This window comes from Budorcas taxicolor, chromosome 21 (genome assembly GCF_023091745.1).
Source record: "Budorcas taxicolor isolate Tak-1 chromosome 21, Takin1.1, whole genome shotgun sequence".
NCBI classification, from domain to species: domain Eukaryota; kingdom Metazoa; phylum Chordata; class Mammalia; order Artiodactyla; family Bovidae; genus Budorcas; species Budorcas taxicolor.
The window spans coordinates 22,902,446-22,915,496 of NC_068930.1; the positions used below are offsets into that span (position 1 = coordinate 22,902,446).

The 13,051-nt window shown below is 51.2% G+C and overlaps 2 protein-coding genes across 2 annotated transcripts; one reads left to right on the top strand and one right to left on the bottom strand.

The window, feature by feature from the left end:
* The first annotated feature begins 1,394 nt into the window (after nt 1-1,394).
* Nucleotides 1,395-2,339, top strand: LOC128066993 (myeloid-associated differentiation marker-like). Its single transcript, XM_052660119.1, has one exon. It carries the CDS (start codon nt 1,395-1,397, stop codon nt 2,337-2,339), a length of 945 nt encoding a protein of 314 aa, XP_052516079.1.
* Nucleotides 2,340-8,262: 5,923 nt separating this feature from the next.
* LOC128066601 (myeloid-associated differentiation marker-like) lies at nt 8,263-9,171 on the bottom strand. The gene has a single exon (XM_052659654.1). It carries the CDS (start codon nt 9,169-9,171, stop codon nt 8,263-8,265), a length of 909 nt encoding a protein of 302 aa, XP_052515614.1.
* Between the last annotated feature and the right edge of the window lie 3,880 nt (nt 9,172-13,051).

A 13,051-nucleotide genomic window follows, 5' to 3' on the forward strand; every position in this document is an offset into this window, starting at 1 on the left:
CCACGTGACGTTCCACCTTGGAGTCATGCTGGGTGGGTGTCCCCTATCCCAATGGAGAAGAGCCACATGTTAAGGCAAAACTGGGGGAGGGGATTCAGAATAGTTCCTACTTCCCATGTCATCTTGTCCCCATGGCCTTGCTCTCACCCCATGGTTCCTCCCTGTTCAGCTCTGATCTCCACTCCTCCGGGTGGGGCTGTGTCCCCTCAGATGGCAGCTCCTGCTAACGATGCTGCAGAGGGGAAAGGCCGGGACACATGTGCCTTCAGGTTGCTGTGGAAGGAAGACCTGCAGCTGTGTTCTGCGTCCCAGAGCTCAAGTTTGGTCCTGGGCTTCCACCCATGGGCCCTGCTGACTTGTGCAGTACAGAACAAAGTGCTCAAACCCACAGCTTTGGTACTTTTATCTTAATTTCCACTTCCTAGCCATGGTACGGGAGAAGGAAATGTCAACCCACTCCAGTATTCTTGCCTGGAGAATCCCAGGGACAGAGGAGCCTGGTGGGCTGCTTTTGTCTATGGGGTCACACAGAGTTGGACATGACTAAAGCGACTTAGCAGCAGCAGAAGCCATGGTACCTATGGATGGTACTTAAGTCCTTGAGTGTTTTCTGTTTCCTCCTCTGCAAAATGGAGTTAACAGTACAATCCAGTACCTCATTCCTGAAACATTTGGGGTCATATATCCTCCAGAATTTAGAATTTTTCAGCTTCAGTCATGAAACATGGTGAATCTACCCTGTACGATGTAACACCTCCTGGGGTCTTAAAGCACCTTACAGGCAAACCCAGTAGTGTTTCTTCAACCAAACGTTTAAACATTCACACTAAGTGAAATAAAGATCAGAAATTGTCTCATGTCTGTTGAGGTAAAATTTTGTTACCAAATGAATTATTTTAATTTAATATTATATTTATTCAAGATTGCAATTTGGAGCAAAATCCATGACATTAAAGGCCAAAGGAATTTTTTTTTAATTCTTTTTGAATTTTCAGAGACATGAAAATTGAACGATGTAGATAAGGACCATCCTACACCGCCCCGTGTTTCTGCAGATAACGTCATGCACCACAAAGTAATAATTAAAAAATATATATATCATGGATTAATGCCAGACCTAACCCAGCTGTGAGGTTTGGGATAAGACAAGTCTCCTGACGAGGCCGAGGGTGATGGGTGGGGAGAACCATTCTGAAGCGGTTGTGCTGTTACCCAGGTGTCTGAGCCACTGGTTCTAACTCCACAGATCCTGAGCTTCAGCGGTCACAAGACTCTGAGTCTTTTCCAGGCATCTGACTTAATCCCCCTCCAGAGCTGGATCTTTCTCTGATGGGTCCTCAAGGGAAGACCACTGCCATATCGGTGACAGAGACTGATCTGACTTCAGGATCACCATGTGCTCATCCTCAGGCCTGCTTTCTGCAATCCTCCTGGGCTACTGCCTCCGCCTGTTGCAGCTGCTCTCCACCTGCCTGGCCTTCTCCCTGGTGGCCAGCATGGGCACTTGGATGGGGGCCGTAAGTAACTGGTCCATATTCATCTGGTGCTTCTGCTTTCTCGTGACCCTCGTCGTCCTCATAATCGAGTTCTGTGGGCTCCAGTCCCGCTTTCCCTTCTCCTGGTACAACTTCCTCATCACCTATGCCTGTTACGCTGCCCTCCTCTGCATCTCGGCCTCCATCGTTTACCCCATCACTTACATCTGGTTCTTCCCCCGCGGCCGCTCCCAGGATCATGCCATCGCCGCCACTGCCTTCTCCTGCATTGCTTCTGTGGCTTATGCCAGCGAAGTGGCCTGGGCTCGGACCTGGGTCTGGCTCGGTGTGATCACCGGCTACATGGTCACTGTGCCAGGACTGCTCAAGGGCCTGGAGACTTTTGTGGCTGGTGTCATCTTTGCCTTTGTCATTGACAGCCACCTGTACCTGCGCCAGCCGGCCCTGGTGTGGTGCGTGGCTGTGTACTCCATCTGCTTCCTCCTGGCAGTCGCGGCCCTTCTGCTGAACTGGTGTGGCTGCGACAACAGGCTGCCCATTGCCTTTCCCACTTTTCTTCTGGGGCTGACCCTGCTCTCCGTCCTCCTCTACACCAGCGCTCTGGTCCTCTGGCCTCTCTACCAGTTTGACGAGCAGTTTGGTGGCCAGCCCGAGCGGTCGAGCTGCAATGACGGGCTCATCTACTCTGTGTGTACCTGGGACCAGCAACTGGCTGTGGCCGTCCTGACAGCCATCAACCTGCTGATTTACGTGGTCGACTTGGTGTTCTTGGTCCACATGGTTTTTTCAAGGACTGAGGATCAGCTCAGGGGCTCCCAGTTCCCTCTTCTTTACAAGTCATGATGTCCTCGTCCTGGATCCTTATTTAGGGACCTCCTTCAGGTTTGGCTGCCTCTTTTCAGAAGTCCAGTGGTGAGGGACAAGTATCTGTTAAAAGAAAATTAGCTTATTGAGGAAGCTACTAATCCTGGGGAAAATGTAAAGTCATGTCCCAAAGAACCCACTCCTAACTCCCCAGGTTTTCCTTATAGTTTATCTAAAGAAAAGAGGAAGGGTATAAGCTAGGGGGGCTTTCCAGGTGGTGCTAGTGGTAAAGAACCTGTCTGCCAATGCAGGAGGTATAAGAGATACAGGTTCGATCCCTGGGTCAGGAAGATCCCCTGGAGGAGGGCATGGCAACCTACTCCAGTATTTTCACAGTGCCCTGCCCCCATCCAGCATATGGGAAGCCCCTGGACGGCACACCTGGCCTCAGGACCTGGATTCCTTGCCTGGTCCTGCCTGGGCCCCAGGCTCATGGGTGAAGCCAGGCCTGCTCCAGACACCTGCCGAGTCCAGGGTGTCAGAGGCCTTGGAGATTCATCGCTGACCCACTTCAGCCCTGGGTGTCAGGATGTTAGCAGGGAAGGCCCGAGTCCCATGGTGCCTGGATTCAACCCCCAGCCCCTCTCTGTTTTGTGTCTGCAGGACAGCGTGCTGTGACATAACTCAGTGGAAGATGCCAGGACAGCCACAGAGCTCTTCCACATCTCCAGGAGAATTCGAGAGCAGTGAGGGCTGCACGCCTGGTGGAGTTCACCCCACGCCAAGGACTGCTGCTGCTGCTGCTGCTGCTAAGTCGCTTCAGTTGTGTCCGACTCTGTGCGACCCCATAGATGGCGGCCCACCAGGCTCCCCCATCCCTGGGATTCTCCAGGCAAGAACACTGGAGTTGCCATTTCCTTCTCCAATGCATGAAAGGGAAAAGTGAAAGTGAAGTCGCTCAGTCATGTCTGACCCTCAGCGACCCCATAGACTGCAGCCTTCCAGGCTCCTCCATCCATGGGATTTTCCAGGCAAGAGTACTGGAGTGGGGTGCCATTGCCTTCTCCACCCCAAGAACTAGAGGCCTTCATCTCTTCAGGGCAAAAACTCTCTTGCTTTGGGAACATGCATCTTTAGCAATAACCTGGCTCCATATTCTCTTTACTCCCTGGGGTCCTCCTCTTATCGCTTTCTTTTTTCTCTCTGAGCTGAGTGTCAGTGGACACCACCCAGCACTGAGACGGCAACAAATGCTTGAGCTGGTATGGAGACAAGTGTTAATTTCCTTAACATCCTGAATCCTGTGGGTCCAATAAGATGTCCCTGGGACTTAATTAATACCCCACCTCCACCTCACTTTTCCAGTTGCATTTATTCCCTGGAGGGTGACATTATTTCCTGGGGGTGACACCCCGTCTCAGAGGTCCATTCGTCTCATCTTGATATTGGTGCCTCAGCACTGGGGAGCTTCCAGGCAAGGGTGCAGGAAGAGGGATGGGTGCCCCCTGCTGACCTTCAGCCCTTCATCCTTCCTCTTGTTTATAAAACTAGGAAACAAGGGTAGTGGACTTCCAAGAGTTGCGAATCTGTGAGAACGAGGTTGGAATCCTTCCTTTGGGTCCAGGAGTCATGTCCTGGACACTGTGTGTCCTGGTCTGGCTGCAGTGCCCCACCCAGAGATCCTGCAACAGCACCCCTATTTCAGTCAGATCAGTCCCTGTTGGAAAACCAGCTAGAAAAAAACAGAGTGTGGAGACTTTATGTGGGGGCTGATGGAGCTCACCACTCTCTTTCCAGCCACCAGCCTCTCTACAAGGACATTCACAGCCAGCCTCACAGACAAGGGCTGCTTGGATTGGCAGCCAGCACTGCCATCCCCAACCAGGGTGGACAGCCAGGTGCCTGAGGGTGCAGGAGAGAATTATCCCTCTTCTCGCCACTCAAAGCTGGATTGAGGAAGTCATCTCCATGATTTTCTAAGAAAAGCCAGAGAATGGAAACATCTGTGCCCTCAGCTCTTTTCTGGATGCAGCTCAGGCCACAGTCTGGGGGACATCAGCTGGAGTCACCCTGCCTGGAGGAGGCTCTGGCTGGCTGAGAAGAGAGCCTCTGGCTGCTGCCCCAGGAGACAGGGAGCCCAGGCCAGGCAGGGAGCAAGGGAAGGGACTGAGGCTTGGGCACCAGGTGAATGGGGGGGTCTTCTCCATCAACTCTGTGTGCTAAAGGGCTGGAGAAGGCCCTGGTCACCCAGAAGGTGGGCTTGGGGGCCACATCTTCCCCTCCCCAGACCCCTGGACCCAAAGTACCTCCCTTCCTTCTGCCTTTGGAGACAAGCCTGTGCGGGCATCTCTCAGCTCCTCCCCCAGCCTGTCCATCAAATCTGCAGGGAACATGGAAGCCATCTGCCAACAATCCCTCCCCTGACCCTTCTTCTCCTCTTGGGATATTTTTCAAGCTTGAATTTTGTTTTCTTAAAAAGTTAATTTACTTCCATGTTTCAGAATCAAGTTGTTCTAAAAAGCCATATATTGAGCCATATAATCCCTTCTCACTCAACCCTCAGCTTCCCTCCCCCACCAGGACCAGGTGACTGCTCCACTGGACGCCTAAGAGTCCGTCATGTGCTTTTTGATGTGAATCAAGCAAATACAGACGTGTTTATTTTTATTTTCTCTCCTTTGATAATTTAAAATTCATTCATAATTCTGTATCTTACTGTTTTTTCCTTATAAATCCTGGGGATATTTTCTTATTATTATTTTGAAAGACTCCTCATTTTTCCAAGGTGTATAGTAGTATTCCATCTTGTGGCTACACCATGGTTTATTAATATTTGTCCTAAAGATGAGCACTTGGGTTATTTTAAACCTATCCACCTTTATTATCAAATGAGATCTTGAGTGAGAGAATTCATTTCATACAGCTCTGGTTAGAGAAAAGTGGTGGATGATGCCATCAGCCTACTTACAACCCCATCAACTCACCAGAAACTTAGAGCCTCAGGGAAAATAGCTTAATAATAATCCCTTTAGTATAATTTGCTTATTTTATAAATGGGAAACTGAGGCTCAGATCAGTGACAAGACATGCTCACGGCAGATGAGTTGCAGAATTGGAACTAGAAAGCTGATCTCTTGGGCTCTGCTCTCCACATGATCACCATCCATCCCCAGGGAGACCAGACCAGGGCTGTGGGGCCACTGGACTGGAGCCAGGAGCACCTGTGACTGTGGACCCAGCCGGGGACCCCAGGTCTGCCTCTTATTCTGGGCTTCTGTTTCCACTTCCCCTGCATATGGTCAGTCTTTCTGTACTCTTAACAGAATGACCTTTGTATTCCCTAAAGGTAACATGAGCTCTCCAAACAGAGTGAGAGCATTCAGACTGCTGAGCTGGACTCTGAAGAAGTGGGAGGACAAGAATGTGCAGGAACAAGGGAGTCTGGGACACCTCAGACTGTGGGGGCACCTGGAAGCAGTTTGTGTTTTGACAAAAATCACTAGAGAGTTGGAACACTGGGAAGTGACTGAGGAAACTCATGTTATAAAAGAGAAACATGGTCCCCACCAAGCAGAGGTCGTGGGGGAGGAGGGTCTGTGCAATCAGGGAGGATGTGGCCAATAAACAGGACCCAGCAGCCAAGAGGAAACAAGCAGAGAGGGTGGCCAGAGGGGAGGGAGCCGGCTTCCATCTCCACCTCTGAGTCTCCAGGACTGGCAAGTCCAGGTGCCCTGGGAAGAGGGGGGCTGGGAGGGACCAGGGGTCTCTGGCACCCCTCCCCCCTCTAGCAGATGAGGAAATGGACTCAGCAGCAATGAGTGCCCTCCTCGGGGGGACAGGGCAGGTTTGTGCAGAACGAGGGTGGACGGGGCAGAATCCCAGCCTGGAGGACGCTGCTGCCACACTTGTCACAAGCAGTGTGCGTCCGTGAACGGACAGCCGGCCTGGGGAGAGGACACCTGGGTCCTGACTCTGACTCTGCCACACCCAGGGTGACTCTGGACAAGTCCTACCCCTCCCTGGGGTCCAGCTGCACCCCCCCTATGATGAGAGGACTGAACTAAGTAGAGGACCTTCACACTCTCTTTTGAGCTCCATAGTGAGGGGATAAGACCAGTCTTGGAATTGTGACAAATGACAAATGACACTTAACCCCCCCCTCAAACAGGAGGGAGTAGCCGCTGTCATGAACCACAGGCTTGGACAGTGAGCCCCTCAGGTGAGCCCACCCTGGACAATTCTTTTACTAAAGCACAGAGGCATCTCCTCTTAGAAGTGAGCTCCCAGTGTTGTGTTCAGTTTGATTTAGGAAAATAGAAGAATATGAGATTCTTTACTCAGACTTGTAGACATCAGTGCATACTTGATTTTGTCAATGAAGAATTAATCAACAGTCTAAGAAAGAAATGGGAAATTTTATTCAAGCCAACCTCAGAATAATAAAGTCCTCCTGAGGAACAGGCATCGTATTTAACAGTTTTAGCACTTTTCTGCAAGAGCATGAGAGGGTGCAAGAAACTAGATCCATGAAAGTTTCTCCTGAAAATATCTCTTTGAGGCCAGTTCTTCCAGTTTTCCCAGAGCACAAAGTGCCTTATCCTGATCTTTGCCCTCAATTCCTTTCAACGTGGATTGTAGATCAGTGACTGCAGTAGCTGATGACTATATTCTTGTAGAACTGGATGGTAGACAGCATTCTTTATTACACAGCCCCTCTATTTCCACCTTAATTTCAACCAAGTTTTCAGATACATCGTTAACCAATTTGCCCAGGTTGGTAGGAATGCTCATTCCCAGGCCAGGTAAAGATTTCACTGATAGACCACTCAAGTGCTATTGCTCATTTAGTTCTGGTAAGAGTAGCCGAGTCCACTGGACCACATGTCTTACTAGTCTGTCAGCTCCAGGATATGGCTCCCTGCAGAGGCAGGACCTGCTGCTTTGATCACTGAGGTCGGAGGGCCACATCACAGCCCCCCACAAATACTGCAGACAGATGTCTTCAAGACCTTGTGATTTTTTTCAGCTCCTTTTTTATTTTTCCAGAAAGTAGTTGGGATGAAATGTATCCCAACTTCTGTTAAGATGACCTCTACACAGCAGGTATTTAGTAAGCCTAGAAAAACTCTGGAGCCAATTTCAGGTGGGGCTGAACACAGGATGGGACCCAGGGATCCAGGGTCCTGCCCACTGGGAATTACTGACCTCCAGAGATTTTTGTGTGACTTAAAGGGGAGGTACACTGTACATCCCTCTCCACTGGGAGAAAGGAGGCCAAATTCTAGCTACATACCTCCAGCCACCAACCCCTCCCAACCCACCCCCTAACTCTCCCCACATACACACCAACTAAGGCACCCCCAGGTGGACAGACTTGCTTTGGCAATGAGACCCCTCTGGAGGCTCAGGGTGTGAACAGCTGCACAGAGGACTGTGTGCTGTGGAGTCACCACCTTAGGAGGTGGGAGGGGGCGGTGGACAGAGAAGGAAGGAATCTCAGGTCCTGATGGATCAGAAGAAGGAAAATGGGCAGAGGTGGTCAGGACACAGGAGACGAGAAAACCAAGGATGACCAGAAAAGGGGCAAAAAGCAGAAAATGGAGAAAAGATGAGAGAAGCAAGAGAAAGAAGCAAAACAGGACATGAGCAACCAAGGAAAATAGGAAGGAGACAGAGCAGATGGAGGGAAGGAAACAGAAAAGAGAGAGATGAGTGGGGAAAGATGTGAAGAGGGAGTGAGGGAGCCAGGAAGAGGACATCAGAGGACATCGCTGTTGTTCACTTGCTGAGTCGTGTCTGACTCTCTGAAACCCCATGGACTGCAACAAGCCAGGCTTCCCTGTCCCTCACCATCTCCCAGAGTTTGCCCAAGTTCACATCCATTGAAGACATCAGAGGATAACAGAGCTCAATGAGGAGACCTTCTGTGACCAGAGGGGATCAGAAGTCCCTGGGCTGGTCCTCAGTCCCGATAGAAACCTTGGCAGGCACAGTACACCAAGTCAGCCACATAAATCAATAGGTTAATGGCTGTCAGGATGGCCACAGCCAGTCGCTGGATCCAGGTGCACATGAGGTCATCGAAACAGCTGATATCACTGGACCACTGGGGCTGCCCGCCGAATTCCTCATAGAATTGGTAAAGCAGCCAGAGGACCAGAGCACTGATGTAGAGGAGGATGGAGAACAAGGTTAGCCCCAGCTGGAAAATGGGGAAGGGGACAGGCAGTATGTTCTCCCAGCCACCCAGTTTTAGCAGCATAGCTAGTGCTGCCAGAATGAAGCAGATGGAGTACACGGCCATGCACCACTCCAGGGCTGGCTGGTGCAGGTACAGGGAGGTGTTGCCGAGGAAGGTAAAGATGATGCCAGTCGTGAAGGTCTCCAGCACCTTCAGCAGGCCTGGCACAGTGTGCACATAGCAGGTGATCTCTTCGAACTCATAGCAGCTCCACACAAAGGCCACATCTATGGCATAAAGTGCAGAAGCGACACAGGAGACTGCAGCGGCTGCGACGGCCCGGTCCCAGAGGGGTCCATCGGGCAGGAACTGGACGTAGGTGATGGAGCAGATGCTGGAGGCCAAGAGGCAGAGGAGGGTGGCGTAGCAGGCGTAGGTGATGGAGAGGTTGTACCAGAAGAAAGGAAAGCGTGATTCGAAATCAAAAAACTCGACTGTGACTATTATGAGTGTCACAGCAAAACAGAAGCCCCAGATGGACATGGACCAGTTACCTATGTCCCCTCTCGAAATGCCCATGTCGGCCACCAGGGAGAAGGCCATACAGGTACAGAAGAGCTGTGGCAGGCGGAGGAAGCAGCACACTGTATTCCAGGCCTCCAGGTTTGGGTATGTGACCCCAGTGGACATGGTGCTGTGATGGTCAGGCAAGTCACAGTCACAGTACGGCAGTGGTCTTCACCGAGGACCCGCCAGAGAAAGGTCCAGTTCTGGAGGTGGATTAAGCCAGACACCTGGAAAAGGCTCAGGGCCCTGTGACAGCTGAGGCTCAGAATCCATGGAGTTAGAGCCAGTGGCCCAGAAACTCAGGTAACAGCACAGTCACTCCAGAATGGTTCTCCCCACCCATCACCCTTGGCCTTGTCAGGAGACTGGTCTTATCCCAAACCTCACAGCTGGGCTGGGTCTGGCCTCAAACCATGAACATCCTGCATCTCTCAGAGCTGTGGGCCATTATCTATGGAGACACAGGATAGGATGGCCCTTATCTCTAACCCCAACACTTCAGGTCTCTCAAAATTGAAAACAAATTAAAAAAAACTTTTGATAACAAAATTTAACCTAAACAGACATGAGACAATTTGTGATCTCTATTTATTTCACTTCATGTGAATGTTCAAAGGTTCAGTTGCAGAAACAAAACACTAATATGGTTGACCACAAGGTCTTTTCAGACCCCAGTGGGGTGTCATGTCACATAGAGATGTACCATGTCACATACCTGAAGCTGAAAAAACTGAATTTTGAATTATATCTGACCCCAAGAGTTTCAGAAATGGGATTGAGGATTGTACTGCTAACCCCATTTTACACATGACAAATCTTAAGGCTCAGAGAATCAAGTACTTTCCTTAAGGTGGCATGAACAGGATGTGGAAACCCCAGATAAAAATGCCAAATGTGTGGATTTGAATGCTTTGCTGTATAGCCCATATATCAACAGAGCCCATGGGTGGGAGCCCAGGACCAAAGCTCGGGGTTCTGGGACCCAGGACACGGCTATAGCGCCATGGCACCCCACTCCAGTACTCTTGCCTGGAGAATCCCATGGACAGAGGAGCCTAGAGGGCTGCAGTCCATGGGGTCGCTAAGAGTCGGACACGACTGAGCGACTTCACTTTCACTTTTCACTTTCATGCACTGGAGAAGGAAATGGCAACCCACTCCAGTATTCTTGCCTGGAGAATCCCAGGGACGGGGGAGCCTGGTGGGCTGCTGTCTATGGGGTCGCACTGAGTCGGACACGACTGAAGCGACTTAGCAGCAGCAGTAGCAGCTCCTTCAACAGCAACCTGAAGACACACATCCTGGCCTCTCCTCCCTGCAGCATCACCAGAAAGAGCTGCCATCTGAGGGGACACAGCCCCACCCGGAGAAGGGCAGCTTCAGGGGTGAATAAGGAGGAGCCACGGGGCGAGAGCAAGGCTGTGGGAACAAGATGATGTGGGAAGTAGTGAAACAGAGCAGGACTCTATGGTCCTTCCCTCCATGACCTCTGCCTGCCTTTTGTCTATGGAAAACTTTAGTTAAAGAATGAGTTTAATCAGAGAAATGAGAACATGCAGAAACAAAGGAAAACAGACAAAGGAGACCAAATAATAATAATAATGAACTCATTAAGTGTAGTTAAGGATCTTTAGTTCCTTCTTGAGGGCTACAGATAGTATTCTGAGCCACATCCTGTATTCTGAGCCGTATCCTGTATTCTGAGCCATATCCTGCAAGCCGTCTTATAGGTACTGGAACCCCCACCAGGTGGAAGAAGTCAACTACGTGATGATCAGACTGTAGCCATGACATAAGCTGCCAGTTCTGAGAACTGGCCTCAAACAAATGGAAACAAACCAACCCTAGAGCTGCAGATTAACTGTACTTAAAACAATCAAGATGACGCTAGTCAGACCACCGAGGACCGATCTGAAGATGACTGTCAGAGCTGACTGTGCCGTTTCTGCATGTAGCCCGCTCCCTCAGCCTATAAAGGCTCTCACCTCCTGCTTGGCAGGGGTGTACAGTGGATAGGGTGGGGAGGGGAGTCAGCCTTGGGATAGACATTCACTCTCCTGTCAAATTGCCACCATCTGAAATGAAGTAAACTTTCCTTCCCACCAACCTGGCCTGCTTATTGACTTTTGGGCAGTGAACGACCAGATCCCACACCTTTTGGTAATAGTAGCAACTATTCTGAATCCCCTTCCCTCAATTTTGCCTTAACGTTTGATTCTTCCTCATTTGGGAAGGGAGACCCCAACCCAGCATGACTCCAAGGAGGAGAGTCATGGAGAAACCACAGAATAAGTAAACATAATGTTTGGCTTTTCAGCTTCAAAGGAGCCATCCAGATGCGAGTCTGGAAAGATCTAGGAGTACTCCTACATGAGCAGGATTTTTCTGACCTGGGAGACTGGTTAGCAGCTTCCAGGGTGGGAACCAAGGGATTGGAAATGAACAAGTATGCTGTGTCTGATGCTGATGTGGAGCTTTTCAGGACCTCCCAGTGAGGGGATAGGGATGGACAGATGGACCATTTTAAGGGCAGGAGCTGAAAGAGGAGGCACCTCCTTAACCTCTGGGAGGAGACAGCCCTGAGGATGCACCCTGGACTGGAGTGGGGGATGGGGATGATAGAGTGGAGATGACTGGGTAGGGGGGATTCCAGGGTCCCGGTGGCCCTGAGGCAGCCCAGTAAGTGTCTTCTGACCCAGAAGGGATGCAGGCATGGAGCCAACCTTCCCCATGGAGGAGGGGCCTGGACTGGAACTGAGACAGAAGAACAGGGGCCTGAAGGGGTTTCAGGGCTGTGACAGGGACACGTGGCCAGAGTGGCAGGGACCCTGGAGACCACGGAATTGCCCAGGTCACCTGCCCAAGACAGTCCCTCCAGCCAGGGCTGCAGTCCTGCTCACACAGGGGCTCCTCCAGGGTCCAGTGTGTGGGGAGTGAGGCCCCTCCCAGAGCGCCCCCTCCTCAGGGACAGCTGCCCTGTTTCCAAGGGACTATTTGCTGAGAGGCCCCCAGGGCGGAAGGGCCAGCACCCTGAGCCCCAGCCAGCTTCCTGCCATCAGGGGATTATTATATCACCTTTGCTGATAATAAACCCTGGGACAGCCTGAGGAGGAAAGAGAAACACAGAGCAAACCTGAGAACCTCCCTGGACTCACAAAGCTCCTTGAGCCCCAGTTGCCAGGGGAGCCCTGGAGCCTGCGGGCCTCCCAGTGGGCACTGCCGGGGTGGGGAGGGGCACCAGATATATGTTACTCTGGGATGTTAATGCTCTGTACCCCAGTTTGTTACCAACTTAACTCCCTGATCTGCCACTGGGATTTCCACTTAAGGGTGAAAGATAATTCTGGAGACTTTTAATGGCACAGAGGGAGGATTTGGGGTGGGAGAGGCATGGGAATTCCAGCTGTGTGACCCTGGGTCAGGCCTGTGCCCTCTCTGGGCCCCTGTTCCCCCACCTGGAAAGCAGGAAGTGGAAGTTTGCCTGAGTCTCCCTGCAGCCCTCCTCCACTCTAGTCTGTGAGCCTGGACATGGTGCCCCCATCAGAGCAGCCTGGATGTGGCTGAGCCCTGCCTGCCCCAGCAGCCAGGCATGTGGACTGGAAGACAGTGAGCCAGGAAGGTCAAGGTCAGGACAGAGGAAGGAGGAGGCATTCAGAAGGGCAGAGAAGGAGGAGGGGAGATGGACACTCAGAGTGACAGGGAGGCTGTGGGGCCTGGAGGAGACACTTCATAACTGAATGATCTTGGGCAAGTTAGTCATCAAAGCCCCAGTTTCCTCATTTGTGTAGGATGAGGAAACTTAATACCTGATTTATGTCAATTAAATAAATAATAGCATGTGAAGGGCTCATGAAAGGGCCTAGCGCAAAACACACTCAATCCACGCCAGCTACCTGCTCCCCTCCCTCTCACAGAGGACACAGAAGGCCCTAGCCCCACTTTGGACATAAGTGCATGAAAGCTTCATTCTTCCAGATCAGGTGTTGCAAACACCTGAAGGTGG

Excerpts from the sequence above, each read along its gene's own strand:
- LOC128066601 (XM_052659654.1), bottom strand. The coding sequence starts at position 9,171 with ATGTCCACTGGGGTCACATACCCAAACCTGGAGGCCTGGAATACAGTG.
- LOC128066993 (XM_052660119.1), top strand. The coding sequence starts at position 1,395 with ATGTGCTCATCCTCAGGCCTGCTTTCTGCAATCCTCCTGGGCTACTGC.